Source organism: Gigantopelta aegis, chromosome 12 (genome assembly GCF_016097555.1).
Source record: "Gigantopelta aegis isolate Gae_Host chromosome 12, Gae_host_genome, whole genome shotgun sequence".
Lineage (NCBI taxonomy): Eukaryota > Metazoa > Mollusca > Gastropoda > Neomphalida > Peltospiridae > Gigantopelta > Gigantopelta aegis.
Genome location: NC_054710.1, coordinates 9635387 through 9655471, shown reverse-complemented (window position 1 = coordinate 9655471; position 20085 = coordinate 9635387). Strand labels below are relative to the sequence as shown.

The 20085-nt window shown below is 38.9% G+C and overlaps 1 protein-coding gene across 1 annotated transcript in view; it reads right to left on the bottom strand.

Moving 5' to 3' along the window:
- Positions 1-20085, bottom strand: part of LOC121386831 (SID1 transmembrane family member 1-like) — a 56578-nt gene that overhangs the window by 20660 nt on the left and 15833 nt on the right. The window contains exons 7-15 of the mRNA XM_041517845.1: positions 16547-16640; positions 14083-14126; positions 10585-10647; positions 7306-7380; positions 5355-5503; positions 4648-4788; positions 3737-3885; positions 1868-1916; positions 833-950 (exon numbers count right to left, since the gene is read on the bottom strand). Of these exons, the coding sequence (XP_041373779.1) occupies positions 833-950; positions 1868-1916; positions 3737-3885; positions 4648-4788; positions 5355-5503; positions 7306-7380; positions 10585-10647; positions 14083-14126; positions 16547-16640 (882 nt within the window). The remainder of the gene's footprint in view (positions 1-832; positions 951-1867; positions 1917-3736; positions 3886-4647; positions 4789-5354; positions 5504-7305; positions 7381-10584; positions 10648-14082; positions 14127-16546; positions 16641-20085) is intronic.

The following is a 20085-nucleotide window of genomic DNA, read 5'->3' as shown; positions in this document are numbered from 1 at the left end:
GCCTCAGTGGTGTCGAGGTTAAGCAACCGGACAAAAAGGCTGGTAGGTACTGGGTTCACAGCCCAGTACCGCCTCCCGGCCAGAGCGAATTTTAACGACTCAGTGGGTAGGTGTAAGACCACTACACCCTCTTCTAACTCACTAACCACTAACAAATAAACCAATGTCCTGGACAGACAGCCCAGATAGCAGAGGTGTGTGCCCAGAACAGCATGCTTGAACTTTAAATGGATATAAGCACGAAACTAAGTCGAACTGAAAAAAACAGAAGGAAAAATGTAGCGGGTTCCTTTCTAAGAGTATGTGAAAACATAAGAATTAATATCATAATTAATTCCTAACATGAAAATATGGTTTACGTATATAATGTGTCTATGGTTTATGTATATACTGTGTCTATGGTTTACGTATATAATGTGTCTATGGTTTACGTATATACTGTGTCTATGGTTTATGTATATAATGTGTCTCTGGTTTACGTATATACTGTGTCTATGGTTTATGTATATAATGTGTCTCTGGTTTACGTATATAATGTGTCTCTGGTTTACGTATATAATGTGTCTATGGTTTACGTATATACTGTGTCTATGGTTTATGTATATAATGTGTCTCTGGTTTACGTATATACTGTGTCTATGGTTTATGTATATAATGTGTCTCTGGTTTACGTATATAATGTGTCTCTGGTTTACGTATATAATGTGTCTATGGTTTACGTATATACTGTGTCTATGGTTGTGTCTATGGTTTACGTATATAATGTGTCTATGGTTTACGTATATAATGTGTCTCTGGTTTACGTATATAATGTGTCTGTGGTTATACTGACCAAACTGGAAGTTAGAGTAATTGGGACAGACATGGTAGCAGGCACTCATTATGCCCTCCATTACGAGGGCAAGACCCATCGCATAGAACAGTCCAAAATGTTGAGGAATTCCCAGCAGCTGTAAGGAGAAAGAAATCTTTCTTTAAACGGACTGTTTTAGTTTGTTGCCATTATTAAGGTGTTGCTGACTTCAGTCCGTTTGCGTGGAAAGGAAACAGATGAATTAATGGCAAATAACTCTATAATGAATAAAGTTAAAATTGATATACATAGAGGATTCGTCACGAGTGTTTCTTAATATGGAAAATATCAACCAAGTCTACGTTAATAGGTATCTGTCGAGGCTCTAGAAGAGGTTGATATTTTACATATTAAAAAACACGAGTAGCGAATTATATACATGTATATCCTATCCTCGGTAATACGATGTCATCACAATTAGCACAAATTAGTTTGATGTCACGCATTTTAACTAAAGCTTTGAAAACGTTACGCTCAGGTACACAGGTCTTGTTGACTTGTAAGCAAATTACCCACCCACAGCAACACATTACCTAGAGACCTTGCAAATTTGCATACCATTATTAACCGGGTTAATATACTAAAATTATCACATGGGTTTATGACATGGATATCATGGGTAAGTTATAGGATAAAAATATATCTAATTTATTAAGTTTTTAACCCATACCAAATAACCTTTTTTGAAATAAAAATCAGTTTAAATAAAAAAGTTTATTTACAAATTATCATCAGATTGCATGGGCTAAATCTTACTTTACAATGCAGGTATGAAGACAACTGATGGAACAGCCAATGTTAACAATGCGTAGATCTACTTTTACTTTCAGTGTACTGCATTATCGATTAAGGCTGTTCTAGCATTTTTTCTTCACCCGTGTATTAAAAATGAGATTAATCTACAGGCAGGCACACAGGCAGGCACGCAGGCAGGCAGGCAGGCAGGCAGGCAGATTAACAGACAGGAAGAGAAATTACTGACACATATTGCTATAAATGCTAGTACACCATTACCTTTTCCAGCTCCTCATTCGAGGCTACCATCTGCTTATGCAACAAGTCCCTGTAAAACCAATACAATGTTTTAAAGCTTCTATCTTGACTACCCTTTTCAATTAAACAGTCTTTAAGGGTGTATAGTACCAAATCAAATCCCATAGACGACAATAGTAACATATGTGGCTAAAACTCCTACCTGCAACGTATCAACTGACGTATACCAACGCCACGGATATAAATACTACCACCCCTCACACTTAAAGTGAATCAGGAAAAAATGGGGGTCAAGCTGCTCGTTTCTGAGATAACGGGTAGCGTCAATGACTACCCTAGTTCCGCACAAAATTCGAGTACTTTTTTTCACAGGTACCCCATACATGTTTCAAGCACAAGGCAACTTGACACATTGGTACTAGATGAAATAAAATTGCATATTTTTTTTACCCAGATAAAACTATTATTTTTTACAACCAACACACTCACATTTATAACCAATCACAGGACTTGTGGTGTTCACTTCTCTATCAAAAGTTGGGTGCACCTCGAACTTTGACCCAGCCGGAAGTTATTTGGTTTAGTACTACCTTAAGCAATAAGATTTATTATTACCCATATGGTTAAAAATATCTTGGTACATATCGAAGTAATACGTCCCACTAGAACACCAAGTAGGGCGTAACACTTCAATGCCACACGATGACGTCATCAACTGGCACAGTACAACTGTACAGGAATGTCAACCAAACAAGTTGAGCGATATAAATTAAGATCGATTATGGGTAATAAATAGGATATTAAACAAGCTTCTATTTCGTATCATGTTTATGTCCCTCATGAAATAATTTTCATTGTCACTCGCTAAAGCTTGTGACAACTGAAAATTATTTCATGAGGGACATAAACATGATACGAAATAGAAGCTTGTTTAATATTCGATAAATACTGTTACATATTCCATTAATCACTCGAACCAAAGTGTGTGCACAGCTCAGGGGGAAGGTGTACAATTACTACCCCAGCTTCTCTCTCACTAACCACTAACTGTTAACCTTGTACTAGTTTAACCTTCTGATTACTGCAGGCGAGATATCTCGCCCGACGTCACGCCAGTCGACATACAGTACACTGTATACAGTGCATTCCCCAATTCATATTTCCCACAGTTTTGCACACGACACTCACCGAAAACAATAACAGAAAACAGAAAATAGATTAATTAAGAGTATGGCAGCTTTAGTTTTTAGTTTTTCAATGGAAAATACATTGGAATTTTGAGTTAACAAAGTGGTTTTTCGGCAAGTATTTTAGCTATTTTACCAATAACAAAAATCACCAAATATTGGGATATAAATTGTTAATAAAATTTCTGGTAAAAAAACCCCAGTTATTCAGAATAATGGACATAAATACGGGACATCTGGCCTAATTTTAATCCACATAAACTGATCTAAAATATCATAAAATTTCGAAAACCCCAAGAAAATAATACTTACCACTTTATTTTATACATTTATAAAACATTTAAGTGAATATATGTGAGAAAAAATTATAAACGTGTACCCACTCCATGTGGTTTTTGTCTAACATTAATCCAGTAGTATTACGGTTAAGAGCCCAGATAGTCAAGATGTCCACCCAGTACATGCTTGCTTGAATCTTAATTCAGACAAAAATAACTTTAAAATGAATGAATGACCAAAAAAAAGGGTTTTCTTTAACACCACTGTTGCCAGATCTGTAGTTAACATCATCACAGACTGTCACAGGGTCACAGTCACAGTCGATTCAATGTGTTTTATTTTGGACTGGCACCATACTCACCAGACCCAGACCCAGACCCCTAGACCCAGACCCGGGGTGTTTTGGTAAACCAGCATCACTCACCTTCTCCGGACGAGGAAGATGAAGAGGATTCCGAGCAGGATGTAGCCGATGTTGCTGAAGACGTTGTTGAACGAACTCAGCACGCCGAGAGGATGAGCGCAGTCAAAGTTGTAGTAACACAGGTCATCATTCCCCGTCAGTTTGAGAATCTGAAAAAAAACAGCAGTCAAAGTTGTAGTAACACAGGTCACCAATCCCCATCAGTTTGAGAACCTGAAAAAAACAGCAGTCAAAGTTGTAGTAACACAGGTCATATCATTCCCCATCATGTACATCACCTTCTGGTACGTGAAGACAAGCTGGGTGACCGGTAGCCCGTAGAAGATGATGATGGTCAACAGATTCCAGTGGTAAATCTTGTACATCTTGCCCAGTACCGACTCCCACCAACCCACCACTGATTAACTGGCTAAAATCCTACTAAATAGTATAGTCACCTTCTGGTATGTGAAGACAAGCTGGGCGACCGGTAGCCCGTAGAAGATGGCGATGGTCAGAAGATTCCAATGGTAAATCTTATACATCTTGCCCAGTACCGACTCCCACCCACCACACTGATTAACTGGCTAACATCCTACTAAACAGTGTACATCACCTTCCGGTACGTGAAGACAAGCTGGGCGACCGGTAGCCCATAGAAGATGGCGATGGTCAGCAGATTCCAATGGTAAATCTTATACATCTTGCCCAGTACCAATTCCCACCCACCACACTGATTAACTGGCTAACATCCTACTAAACAGTGTACATCACCTTCTGGTACGTGAAAACAAGCTGGGCGACCGGTAGCCCATAGAAGATGGCGATGGTCAGCAGATTCCAATGGTAAATCTTGTACATCTTGCCCAGTACCAACTCCCACCCACCACACTGATTAACTGGCTAACATCCTACTAAACAGTGTACATCACCTTCTGGTACGTGAAAACAAGCTGGGCAACCGGTAGCCCATAGAAGATGGCGATGGTCAGCAGATTCCAATGGTAAATCTTGTACATCTTGCCCAGCCTCTTGGAACTCTTCCTTGCAAGGTCCGTCACAAACATGGCCGTCTGTTAAAAACAGCACATATATGTATACTTCAGTGTTGTAATAATTCAACCCTTAGATACTTCATGTGAACATGTGTTTTCAACTCTTCCTCGTGATGTCAAACATTTGGTAATTTTGACATAGAGTCTTAGATTTAGTAAACCCGCTAGTGTTTTAGCTAAACCAATATAGCTAAAGCAATTTAAGTTGTGTTAGTGTGAACACGGCTTAAGACAAACTTTGGTTCTGATGACAAGTTTCTCCTGGTCGGCTTATGCTGATATAACTATTGCATGTGTAAAATTAAATGCTCGTCATTTGCAACTCAAAGACTTAGCACCAAATTTATGAAGCCTATTTATGTCTTACACGAGTGTAACTACAAACATTTACATGAAAGAATGAATAAATGAGTGTTTAACGACACCCCAGCATGAAAAATACATCAGCTATTGGGTGTACAAACATTTACAGTGCTTAAACACTTGCATTAAATGCGTAAATTCGACCCTTAGTCTTTTAGCTAAACCAGTATCGTTAAACCATTTCATAAGTTGTGTTAGTGTGAACATGGCTTAAGACAAACTTTGGTTCTGATGACTTGTTTCTCCTGATCGGCATCAGGCAGGAAGTCGATATCGGATGTGTTGAGTGAGGCAGCTAGCACCGCAGTGTCGTGACTGCTGTTGGTTGTACTCGATGACACAGAACTCAACTCTTTCGGGATTGTGACTTCTGTGTGAGAAATATTACAATTGATATTATTCAAAACTAAAAAGTTTTTAGACAGAACTTAACTCTTTCGGGACTGGGAATTCTGTGTGAGAATTATTACAAATGATATTATTAAAAACTAATTTTTTTTTAGACAGAATGCAACTTTTTCAGGACTGGGACTTCTGTGTGAGAAATATTACGTCATATTATTAAAAACTAGAGAGGTTTTTTTTAATCACCTACATGTATATTTCTAGACTCCGATAATCGGCACCATTCCCCAAAGGCTATCACGTCATTTTTTATTCCCAATATTGGAGCAAAAAATTCCCAATCTGAATGTAAATAATTCCCATTTGTTATTATATAAAGATATATTTTGAAAATGATATGCAACGCGGCCCTTTCCTCCCCTATACTGTTTCGTAATGCAAAATTGATATATTAATTTGAATGAATACAAATAAATACATTGTATAATATTACTCTTTTAAATTCCAACTGAGCTTAAAGCCGCACACCCTAGTTCCATCTAGTGAAAATAAATTATAATTTGGTTAATCTACAAACCTGTAACACACTTAGATCACGTTTTTATCAAATGGAGTGAAAAAGCAGGTTTTATATCGATAAATACCATGGGAATCCCCATGTCCCAATTGCTTTAAATAATTTTGAAAGTTAGTATTCTGATGTCACCGGCAGATGTCGCTCGAAGCACAACAATGCCTACATCACGACAAATTTCACAGACTTGGGGTGCGTTCTTTTCACCTCTCCTGGACATGTTCCAACTGTTCTGTCCTGGTTGTATCCCCTCTCCAGATATCGTAAGACTTAGCAAAATTATTGGTTTTAAGGGTTTGTAACGTTTTGTATTGAGACACTTAATTGTCTGAACTTTATTGTTACTGAAAATGTTCACGAACTGTGAAAAAAAATCTCACAAATGAACAACAACAAATCGGATGTTGATTGCGTGAACCGTGCACGAGAAAACAAACCGAACCAAAATGATAACGGTCACGTGGTATACCAACATCTGTGACGTTTACACAGGAATATTCCCTCTAAAAATAGATTGGACCTCGCTTGCTTAACGTTTTTTTCTCGATAGCACGTCTTGTGAAAAAATGCAAAAAATGCATTTCGTGGTTTTACAAACATCAGGATTACAAAAAAGCACTTCAGGTGAATGGAAATGTGTATTCTAAATAATAAAATTTATTTATTGAATTTTATTTTTGAAAAATGGGGTTTAATAGCGAAAAACAACGCCGTAATGGTTGACAAATACATGTAACTGTAACTAGGGTGTGTCCCTTTAATAAAATGTTTTTGAAATGAAAATGAAAGTTCCCAATTTTTTGTAAAACAATGCAGCTAAAATTCCCAATGTCAAAGCCATGGAAAATATATCGGTAATTAAAGGTAGGATTTACAGGATATTAAATGAGCTTCTGTTTCGTATCATGTCCCTAGTGAAATAATTTTCAGTTGTCACGAGTTTTAGCGAGTGACAATGAAACTTATTTCACAAGGGACATAAACATGATATGAAATGGTAGCGAGTTTAATATCCTATTTATTACCCATAATCGATCTTAATTTATATCACTCAACTCGTTTGGTTTACATTCCTGTAAGGGTGTAGTGATCCAATCGATGACATCATCATGTGACGTCGAAGTGTTGCGTCCCACTTGGCGTTCTAGTGGGACGTATCATCTTGATATGTACCAACATATTTTTAACCATATGGGTAATAAATTAATCTATCATAGTTGTTAACAATGCGGTTCGGACTTTAATTCTTGTACCTGAATTTGAATCTTCTATTGCACCATATCCTGAGTGTGACCTGAACTCGGAAAATGCTCGATTTTCATCTGCATCTAAAAAAAAATAATAATAATCTCATAATCAAATAATTCTGGTATTAAAGGGACATTCCTGAATTTGCTGCAATTTTTAAGATATTATTGACTAACAGAGACTTTTTAACGATTGTAATTACATATCAAATATATTTTTCTGCGTAAAATATTAGTGGCTGTATATTAAATGTGTTTCTGATCGTTCTAATATTGGTACTAAATGTAGGTTAAATTTCATTTTATTTCCTAATACATGTATATGTTTTTTCGTACGTACGAAATTATTTGAATGAATGAATGAATGAATGTTTATCAACACCCCAGTACAAAAATACATATCGGCTATTGGGTGTCACTGAAATTATTTGAAGACAATATCCAGTTTGGGCTTCTTACAAATATTAAGATGACCAGAAGCACATTGAATATACAGACTATATATAGATATTCTAAACAAAAAAATATATTTAATCGTAGAAATAGTTTATTAGTCGAAAACATCTTACAATGCAGCAAACTCAGGAATGTCCCTTTAATCTGGATCCCCATCCATAACAAATATCAGCAACATGGTGTATTTGGTCAGAAAATCTGTAATCAAATTCAAGTTTCAATTACAAATTTAAAAGTCAAAATTATGGTAAATTTACAAACAACATGTACATGTACATGCAATTTTGAAATTAGGTTTACTGAAAGTTAATAATTAAAATTAATTGAAATGTATTTGCCAAACTGAACTTTAAAATTTGCATTTGGCGACATGGACAATCACGGTTGAGCCATGCAGAATGAGTATTTGAAAAAGTGAAAAAGACTTAAGTAAGTATAGAGTAACACCCGCCGTGTCTCTCCAAGGAAAAAACATTTTGTAGAATAGTGGTTAGTGAGAGAGAAGAGGGTGTAGTGGTCTCACACCTACAGTGTACCCATTGAGTTGTTAAAACTAACTCTGGGTGGGAGCTGGTACCGACCTAGCAGCCTTATGTCTGATGGGTTAACTAAGACACCACTGAGGCCTGTCTCTGTGTCTGTGTCTGTATGTCTCTGTGTCTGTGTCTGTAGGTCTCTGTGTCTGTCTGTCTGTCTCTGTGTCTGTATGTCTCTGTGTCTGTCTGTCTGTCTCTGTGTCTGTCTGTCTGTCTCTGTCTGTCTGTCTGTCTCTGTGTATGTCTGTCTGTCTCTGTGTCTGTCTGTCTCTGTCTCTCCCCCCTATCTCTCTCTCTCCCTCTCTCTCCCTCCCTCCCCGCTCTCTCTCTCTCTCTCTCTCTCTCTCTCTCTCTCTCTCTCTCTCCATTTCATTTCAACTTATTTACGTGCTTATATCAAGCACACTGTCATGGGCACACACTTCAGCTCTTTGGGTTGTCTGTCTAGGATGGTGGGTTAGTTGTTAATTGTTAGTGAGATAGAATAGTGTGTAGTGATCTTACACCTACCCATCGAGTCATTAAAAACTAATTCTGGGTGGGAGCCGGTACTGGCCCGCAAACACTATACATACCAGCCTTATGTTCAATGGTTTAACCACGATACCACAGAGGCCGGAAGTAGCTCATACCCAGATCCAGACCCAGACCCAGACCCAGACCCAGTCTTGGACCCAGACCCAGACCCAATCATGGACCTAGACCCAGACCCAGTCTTGGACCCAGTCATGGACCTAGACCCAGACCAAGACCCAGACCCAGTCTTGGACCTAGACCCAGACCCAGTCTTGGACCCAGACCCAGACCCAGTCTTGGACCCAGACCCAGACCCAGTCTTGGACCCAGACCCAGACCCAGACCCAGTCTTGGACCCAGACCCAGACCCAGTCTTGGACCTAGACCCAGACCCAGTCTTGGACCCAGACCCAGACCCAGTCTTGGACCTAGACCCAGACCCAGTCTTGGACCCAGACCCAGTCTTGGACCTAGACCCAGACCCAGTCTTGGACCCAGACCCAGACCCAGTCTTGGACCCAGACCCAGACCCAGTCTTGGACCCAGACCCAGACCCAGTCTTGGACCTAGACCCAGACCCAGTCTTGGACCTAGACCCAGACCCAGTCTTGGACCCAGACCCAGTCTTGGACCTAGACCCAGACCCAGGCTTGGACCAAGACCCAGACCCAGTCTTGGACCTAGACCCAGACCCAGTCTTGGACCTAGACCCAGACCAAGACCCAGACCCAGTCTTGGACCTAGACCCAGACCCAGTCATGGACCTAGACCCAGACCCAGTCTTGGACCTAGACCCAGACCCAGTCTTGGACCTAGACCCAGACCCAGTCTTGGACCCAGACCCAGACCCAGACCCAGTCTTGGACCTAGACCCAGACCCAGTCTTGGACCTAGACCCAGACCCAGTCTTGGACCCAGACCCAGTCTTGGACCTAGACCCAGACCCAGGCTTGGACCAAGACCCAGACCCAGTCTTGGACCTAGACCCAGACCCAGTCTTGGACCTAGACCCAGACCAAGACCCAGACCCAGTCTTGGACCTAGACCCAGACCCAGTCATGGACCTAGACCCAGACCCAGTCTTGGACCTAGACCCAGACCCAGTCTTGGACCTAGACCCAGACCCAGTCTTGGACCTAGACCCAGACCCAGTCTTGGACCTAGACCCAGTCTTGGACCCAGACCCAGTCTTGGACCCAGACCCAGACCCAGACCCAGTCTCGGACCCAGACCCAGACCCAGTCATGGACCTAGACCCAGACCCAGTCTTGGACCCAGACCCAGACATGGACCTAGACCCAGACCCAGACCCAGACCCAGTCTTGGACCCAGACCCAGACCCAGACCCAGTCTTGGACCCAGACCCAGACACCGTCTTGGGCTCATACCCAGATCCAGACCCAGACCCAGTCTTGGACCCAGACCCAGACCCAGTCTTGGACCCAGACCCAGACCCAGTCTTGGACCCAGACCCAGACACAGTCTTGGACCTAGACCCAGACCCAGTCTTGGATCCAGACCCAGACCCAGTCTTGGATCTAGACCCAGACCCAGTCTTGGACCCAGACCCAGATCCAGACCCAGTCTTGGGCCCATACCCAGATCCAGACTCAGTCTTGGGCTCATACCCAGATCCAGACCCAGTCTTGGACCCAGATCCAGACCCAGTCTTGGGCTCATACCCAGACAATGTGTTTTGGGCCGTAATCATTTTATACCACATTTCCTAGAGTACCACGAACATGCAAGTGTTGAACAGCCCCTATATTTGCCTCACCTGTTTGGTTGGACGAAACCTGACTGGCTTCCTGGTGGTGTGGATGATAGGGTAGCAGCTTGTCTGGGAGAGAAGCAAGGATTATAGGATCATTACAATATTATATGAAGAATCCTTGGGCAAAACAATCAAAGTCACATTTCGGTGAAATGGAAAGAAATGTTTTATTTAACGACGCACTCAACACATTTTATTTACGGTTATATGGTGTCAGACATATGGTTAAGGACCACACAGATTTTGAGAGGAAACCCACTGTCGTCACTACATGGGCTACTCTTTCCGATTAGCAGCAAGGGATCTTTTATTTGCACTTCCCACAGGCAGGATAGCACAAACCATGGCCTTTTTTGAACCAGTTATGGATCACTGGTCGGTGCAAGTGGTTTACACCTACCCATTGAGCCTTGCGGAGCACTCACTCAGGGTTTGCAGTCGGTATCTGGATTAAAAACCCCATGCCTCGACTGGGATCTGAACCCAGTCCTACCAGCCTGTAGACCGATGGCCTAACCACGACACCACCGAGGCCAGTCCTCGGTGAAATGGAGCAAAACAATCAAAGTCACATTTTGGTGAAATGGGGCAAAACAATCAAAGTCACATTTCGGTGAAATGGGGCAAAACAATCAAAGTCACATTTCGGTGAAATGGAGCAAAACAATCAAAGTCATATTTTGGTGAAATGGAGCATAACAATCATGTCACATTTCGGTGATAATTATTCTATTAATTTAAAAAATAATAAAAGCAACAAAGACTTTAAATATCATGTATAGACATTATTATATGAGCATGTGTGTCATACTGATTTTACGAAACGAGTGTAATGGATTATTAGTTGTATACATAAATCCCAACACGAGTTTCGTAAAATCAGTACGATTCACACGCGAGTGTAATAATTTCTTTATTATCCACATTATCCAAAATATTATTTGCATGAATAACAATCTAGGACCATGTGAAAACGTTTCAAACGTAACTAAAAAGAGACGACAAAACGGCGTCATTTTCCGAAATGACGTCGTTTTGGTAAGTAGAAGCCGTATTAAGTTATGACGTTGCTTCACAAAATTACGTCATTCGCTGTGCACGTGAAATCATTATGACACACGTGGGTCATACTGGTTATATTTCCCTGAATATCTTGAACCATGTGGATAATAAAATTAATATCAATATTATTCTACAGCAGTAAAGTATGCAATGTTGTTTAGTTTTCTCTGAATATGAACATATTTGGGAAGTCTCTAAAATCAATATTTCTCAAAACTATAAAATGTGACTTTGATAATTTTTTGCGTCGCAGGATCAAACCACATCAGTGGATCCATTAAGCAGACTGGATTTTTTCTCATTCCAACCAGTGCACCACAACTAGACAAAGGCCGTGGTACGTGTTTTCCTGTCTGTGGGAAAGTGCATATAAAAAATCCCTTGCTGCATAAGGAAAAATGTAGTGGGTTTCCTCTGATGACTACGTGTCAGGAAATGTTTTATTTAATGACGCACTCAACACATTTTATTTAAGGTTACATGGTGTCAGAATTACCAAATGTTCTACATCCAATAGCCGATGACTAATTAATCAATGTGCTCCAGTGGTGTCGTTAAAGAAAACAAACTTCTTCTGTTTTGATAATTTTGACCATGGACTCTTGAAATGCAAAGCAAAATGGAGTAAGAATTTTATCTTCAGTGTCAGCAAGCCATTTGAAACAGGATACAGCAAGAAAGCAAGTGTATAGTACTGTATATTAAATGTATTATACAGGTAGGTTTGTGCTAATTAGATTGGTGTGTATTTTGAATTAAATTATATTTGTTTGCATAATCAAATGGACAGGCAAACAGACAACAACAAAAAATTAAGTTGGTAAATTTAAAGTTACATTTTTATTAATTTGTTATATAAATAAATATAAACTGTAGATATTAAAAAAATGAATATGAATTATGAATATTCAAAAGGGTATTATAGTGAAACCTCTCAAAACCGGACCCTCTGTAAACTGGGAAACCTTCAAAAACAAAACATTTTTCAGCTTAATCCCTCTAAAACAGATACCTCTTAAAACCAAACATTTTACTTGGTATAGAGGATGTCCAGTTTAGAGAGGGTTTCACTGTATAATAATATTCAAAGAGATCTCTATTTGACTGACACATATATAAAGTTAAAAGTGGATACTTAAAAAGGAATAATATTTAAAGTTACCTTTCTGTCATATAAATCAAAAACAGTAGCTAATTAAAATTTTATACAGTGTATTTAAAGTTACTTCTTTTAACTGTCATGTAAACTTAAACAGCAAAAACTTAATGTTACAAAATTTAAAGTTACCCTTTTCCAACTTCAAATAAATAAACTTAAACACTAGACACTTCAAAAGTTATAACATTTAAAGATATTTCTTTCTGTCATATAAATAAACTTAAAACAGTAAATACTAAAAAGTTATTTTTAAAGCGGCTATGTCGGGAATATTTTTATTATTTAAGCATTTAGAACAGAAAATCCAATTACGTTTGGTGCATACAAGACGCCGCACTCCGAATTGGTTTCACTACACTGGCTTTTCCAAGTTAAAAATTAACCCACTATTTTGAAAATGGGACACTTTTGCCGGGCTCCCTCTGGGCTAAAAATAGTACGGTTCGGCTATTGTGTCATTACAAAAACCGAGCGGATTCTAGCAGCCAATTCCTAGCAGCCAATTACGCTAGTAGCCAATTTCAGCAGACCCTCATGGCGACGATCTAAACACCGGACTCATACTCCTTTCGATTGTTACCTGTATTTCACACACTTTTATACACACTGTTATGCTAATTTTTAATTATTCACTACAACTTAAGAATTTTAGAGTTTTAAAGAGTATCTTTATATAATAACAACACAACAACAAAATAACAACCAAGACTAATTTTCACAGTCTTATTGTTACTAATATCCGTATAAATACAACTTAACCGTTTTATTAAGCACTTTTATAATATCTGAAGTATCACTTTAAAAATCCGTCTGTACTACGGTAATATAGGATGTCCAACTAGTATCGTATAGCCCACACCACAACACACATTATAAAAGGCGTAATGGTCCAGTGTTTAGAACGTCGCCATGCGTGTCTGCTGAAATTGGCTGCTAGCGTAATTGGCTGCTAGGAAGTGGCTGCTAGAATGTGCTCGGTATTACAAAATGGCGAGAATTGTTCTAACTGACTAGTAAGCATTTGACGATATGCGTTAATGACGACAACTTGCGAGTGAATTAAACTGCAGTTATGCTTGTATTTGAACTTAGAACTTGACTGTATACGATTGAAACCAGACATTGCAGCTTTAAAGTTACGCCTTTCTGACTGTCATATAAATTTAACTTAAAACAGTAACTACTAAAAAAAAAGTTCTATTTAAACTTACCCCTTTCTGACTGTCATATAAATAAACTTAAAACAGTTGATACTTAAAAGTTACAATATTTAAAGTTACCTCTTTCTGTCTCCGTCAGCTGGGAGAGATCTTTATTCCATCCACTGAAAATATTAAAAAATGTAATATGTTGTCCATTTTATGACTTAGAAACAACTTGTGTAGCCAGGATTTTATATGGGGGGAGTGGGGGTGCAACCCATATAAGGGGGTGCCCACCCACACTATGTATGTATATACATGTGTGTGTGTGTCTGTGTGTGTATACACTATGTATGTATATACATGTATGTGTGTGTCTGTGTGTGTGTATACATGTATATGTGTGTGTGTCTGTGTGTGTGTATATATGTGTGTGTGTGCGAGTTTGTGTGTGTGTCTGTGTGTGTGTCTATGTGTGTGTGTGAATGTGTGTGTGAATGTGTGTAGGTGTGTCTGTGTGTTGTGTTATGTGTGTGTTTGTGAATGTGTGTGTGTGAATATGTGTGTAGGTGTGTCGTGTTATGTGTGTTTGTGAATGTGTGTGCGTCTCTCTCTATGTGTGTGTGTGAATGTGTGTGTGAATGTGTAGTTATGGTGTGTGTGTCTGTGTAGTTATGTGTGTGTGTGAGTCTGTGTGTGTGTGTGGTGTGTGTGTGTGTGTGTGTGTGTGTGTTATGTCTGTATTTATGTATGATTTTATAAAATGTAATAGTTTTAAAAAAGAAGGTTTGATTGGGGGTCATGGCCCCATTGTTCATGAGTCTAAGACTCGAACGGTATATAAGTATAACCCCAGAACTCTAAGAACCGACCTCGGTGGCACAGTGGTTAAACCATCAGACTACAGGCTGGTAGGTACAGGGTTCAAAGCCCGGTACCGTCTCCAAACCAGAGCGAGTTCTTAAAGGCTGTAAGACCACTACACCTTCTCCGTTCACTAATCACTAACCAACTAACAACTAACTCACTGTCCTGGACAGACAGCCCAGATAGCTGAGGTGTGTGCCCAGGACAGTGTGCTTGAACCTTAATTGGAAATAGATCAACAAAAGATGGAGACATGCTAGACAAACTGGTAAGAAAAAAGCTCTTCTGTGATGTACATCATGAAAACATCATAAAAAGTGCATGCATGTAATGTCACTAAAGAATGTCATTAAACTTTGAGTAAAGTTTTATTTTCACAGACCCAGAACGATTTTTATTACCCATATGGTTAAAAATATCTTGGTACATATCAAAGTGATATGTCCCACTAGAATGTCAAGTGTGACGTAACACTTTTGACGTCACATGGTAATGTCACTGATTGGCACACTACAACCTTACAGAAACATCAATCAAATGAGATGAGTGATAAAAATTAAGATCAATTATGGGTAACAAATAGGATATTAAACTAATATAATTGAAAATTATTTCACTCAGGACATAAACATGATATGAAATGGAAGCTTGTTTAATATCCTATAATAATCAAACAAGAAGAAGGCCCAGTTCGTTGGAAAACTTGTGCTTAATCCATTTGTTTTCCAAATAATGTAATAAAATAAAATAAAATTATGTTTCAATCAATCTAGGAGAAAGAAAGAAAGAAATATTTTATTTAATGACACACTCAACACATTTTGTCTACTATTATATGGTGTTGGATATATGGTTAAGGACCACACAGATGATGAGAGAGGAGAAAACTCAATGGGTTACTCATTCCGACTAGCAGAAAGGGATCTTTTATATGCAGTATTCCAGACAGGATAGTACATACCATAGCTTTTGTTACACCAGTTGTTGAGCACTGGTTGGTACAGGAAATAGCCCAATGGGCCAACAGACGGGGATCGATCCTAGACCGACCACGCACCAAGCAAGCAGTTTACCACTGGGTTACGTCTCACTCCCAATCTAGGAGAAGACAGATTTCCAGTAAAAGTAGACGAAAGATAGAGACACACCTGAGAGAAAACATCTGCTGTGATAAATGTCAAGTTTGTTTTTAAACTTTGTTTTTGTTTAACACCACCACTAGAGCACACTGATTAATTAATCATCAGCTATTGGATGTCAAACATTTGGTAATTCTGACACGTAGTCATCAGAGGAAACCCGTTACATTTTTTCTTGATGCAGCAAGGGACCTTTTATATGCACTTTGCCACAGGCAGGAAAGCACATACCACGGCCTTTGACCAGTTGTGGTGCACAGGTTGGAACGAGAAAAACCCCCAATCAGTTGAATGGATCAAGAGGAAGAGTTGAAAACACTAGATCACATGAAGTAACTAAGGCTTGATTTATTACAATAGTATACATATATTAGTTGTTTTTAACAGACAGCGAGAAAAAAAACCTAATTAGCTGAATGGATCCACTGATGTGCATCGATCCTGTGATGCAAGCACCTCAAGCGAGCCTTTGATGTACCAGTCGTGGTGCACTGGCTGGGACGAGAAATAGCCCACCGACCGTGATAGATCCCAAACCGACCGTCTTCCGTGATGAAAGTCAAAGAAGAACTAGCTAACAAACAAAGAAAACCTACCAGCCATGGTACACGCATCCAATGATGGCCGCCGCGAGGTAGAATGCCAGAAAGACAGCCAGAGCAGAGAAGATTGCTTTGTAATACTGGTACTCTGTAACGAAAAAAACATTCGTAAAAAACAGAATTACAGTTGAATTCCATTGGTTTGAACCCCATTGGTGCTCAAGAAAATGTTCGACCCATCGCAGGCATCGAAATAAGTTCTCGACAAGAATTTCAACATGCATAGTATACTACAATAATCATCTGGCACACATGTAAGGGCGTTAAAAGTAGTAGTAACAGGAATTCAATTCTAACTTTTATATACATGTAGTTGTGGTAAATAACCTATAGGTTACCAGGCTATATTTTGTGGTAACCTGTAAATGAGTAAACAGACACAAAGCTTATTTCGATGCCTGCATCGAGTAGTTCAACCAGGCTATATTTTGTGGTAACCTGTAAATGGGTTACCAGACACAAAGCTTATTTCGATGCCTGCATCGAGTAGTTCAACCAGGCTATATTTTGTGGTAACCTGTAAATGAGTAAACAGACACAAAGCTTATTTCGATGCCTGCATCGAGTAGTTCAACCAGGCTATATTTTGTGGTAACCTGTAAATGGGTTACCAGACACAAAGCTTATTTCGATGCCTGCATCGAGTAGTTCAACCAGGCTATATTTTGTGGTAACCTGTAAATGGGTTACCAGACACAAAGCTTATTTCGATGCCTGCATCGAGTAGTTCAACCAGGCTATATTTTGTGGTAACCTGTAAATGGGTTACCAGACACAAAGCTTATTTCGATGCCTGCATCGAGTAGTTCAACCAGGCTATATTTTGTGGTAACCTGTAAATGGGTTACCAGACACAAAGCTTATTTCGATGCCTGCATCGAGTAGTTCAACCAGGCTATATTTTGTGGTAACCTGTAAATGGGTTACCAGACACAAAGCTTATTTCGATGCCTGCATCGAGTAGTTCAACCAGGCTATATTTTGTGGTAACCTGTAAATGGGTTACCAGACACAAAGCTTATTTCGATGCCTGCATCGAGTAGTTCAACCAGGCTATATTTTGTGGTAACCTGTAAATGAGTAAACAGACACAAAGCTTATTTCGATGCCTGCATCGAGTAGTTCAACCAGGCTATATTTTGTGGTAACCTGTAAATGGGTTACCAGACACAAAGCTTATTTCGATGCCTGCATCGAGTAGTTCAACCAGGCTATATTTTGTGGTAACCTGTAAATGGGTTACCAGACACAAAGCTTATTTCGATGCCTGCATCGAGTAGTTCAACCAGGCTATATTTTGTGGTAACCTGTAAATGGGTTACCAGACACAAAGCTTATTTCGATGCCTGCATCGAGTAGTTCAACCAGGCTATATTTTGTGGTAACCTGTAAATGGGTTACCAGACACAAAGCTTATTTCGATGCCTGCATCGAGTAGTTCAACCAGGCTATATTTTGTGGTAACCTGTAAATGAGTAAACAGACACAAAGCTTATTTCGATGCCTGCATCGAGTAGTTCAACCAGGCTATATTTTGTGGTAACCTGTAAATGGGTTACCAGACACAAAGCTTATTTCGATGCCTGCATCGAGTAGTTCAACCAGGCTATATTTTGTGGTAACCTGTAAATGGGTTACCAGACACAAAGCTTATTTCGATGCCTGCATCGAGTAGTTCAACCAGGCTATATTTTGTGGTAACCTGTAAATGGGTTACCAGACACAAAGCTTATTTCGATGCCTGCATCGAGTAGTTCAACCAGGCTATATTTTGTGGTAACCTGTAAATGAGTAAACAGACACAAAGCTTATTTCGATGCCTGTAACATGTAAGTGTAACTCAGGACTTTGGTTCGAGCGTTGCAGTGAATTTGACCTTTCTGAGTTCAACCTAACAAGATTCTACTGTATGTTTAATATCAACATGGAGTAAACACAGACACATTTAAAACAAGCATTATGAGAGTATTGCTAAAGCAATACATGTCCCCTACCGAGCCCAACAATTTTTCTTATCTCCTAAATTCAAGGGCCATAACTCTGAAAAGTTGATTAATCACCATTAACATTAACCCTAACAGTACATGATAAAGCTATTTATCATATAATATCTTACATTTTCAGTGTAATCAAAGTATGTGATATTTTTCAGATCACATACTTTGAGAATTTGATAACTTTGCAAATTAGATGTAAATTAGTCGACGTCTCGGCACTACGTTTATTGACATTTAAGCAAACGTACTTGGGTGACACTCCATGGTTGACGCATGCATTCATAGTCATCAAATAAAAACATTTCAATGGCAATTTCACACTGAAAGCTGTCCAGCGTTCAAAAAACAAAAAACGTTAGGCATAACTTTATTTTCACGTAAGGACATCCAAAATGACGTCATTCGAGTTTGACGTCATTTCCATTCAAAAATACACTGCGCCACATATTCTTACGTCATATGAATATCTAGTAATGGCGGACTGGAATTAAAGTTGCGTGTACAGTTTACAAAAACATGTTGTATTAAGCTTGAGCTTATATGATAAAGAGATTATTACCCTCGTGTATTTCGGTATCATCAATATCATATATTAGGAATAAAAATAATGTATTACAATGTATGCTCACCAGAGGCTCGCATAATACAATTTTTATTCCTACTATATGATATTGTCGATACCGAAAAACACTCTGGTAATAACCTCTATATATCATCTCAATATCTCGAGGTATTGCCAAGCAAAAGTCTGGATTTTTTTTCAAGGGTTCAATGGTCATAACTCCATCAAAAATGTGTAAATTGCCATGAAAGTCAAATCTGATCTGTAACAGTACATAATAAAACTATACACAAAATTTCAGCTCAATATCTCAAGGCTTTCTGAAAAAAAGTCCAGAAAACAAATTTTCATATCTCCTAAGTTCAAGAGCCATAACTGCATCAAAAATGTGTAAATCGCCATGAAAGTCAAACTTTATCTGTAACAGTATATGATAAAGCTATACACAAAACGTCAGCTCAATATTAAGGCCTGAAGAAAAATAATTTGGGGAAAAAAAATCCCACATCTCCTACGGTCAAACCTGATCTGTAACTGTTACAGTACATGAAAAAGCTATACACAAAAATTCAGCTCAATATCTCAAGGCCTTCTAAAAAAAAAAAATATCCGGGAAACTATATGTGGGACAGACAGACGGACAGACGGACAGACAGAAGAACGGAGATAAAAACCTATAGTCCCCTCCAGCTGGACCGGTAGGAGACTAATAATTTATTTTATCAGCCATATAGTCATCGTAATTACTAGCAATTTCCAAGTTATCCTTATTAGGGAGGCTCATTGTTGGAACAGACAACAAGCCATTTTGAATGTGCATGTTTTATAATGAGGCGCGGGTGTATCACATAAAAAAATTGAACTAATAAAACAGACTGGTATGAAATCAATGCTATTGACAACCACAGAATCTGAGCACTGGGTATTGGATGTCAAATATTTGGTAATTTTTACATATAATCTTAGAAAGGAAA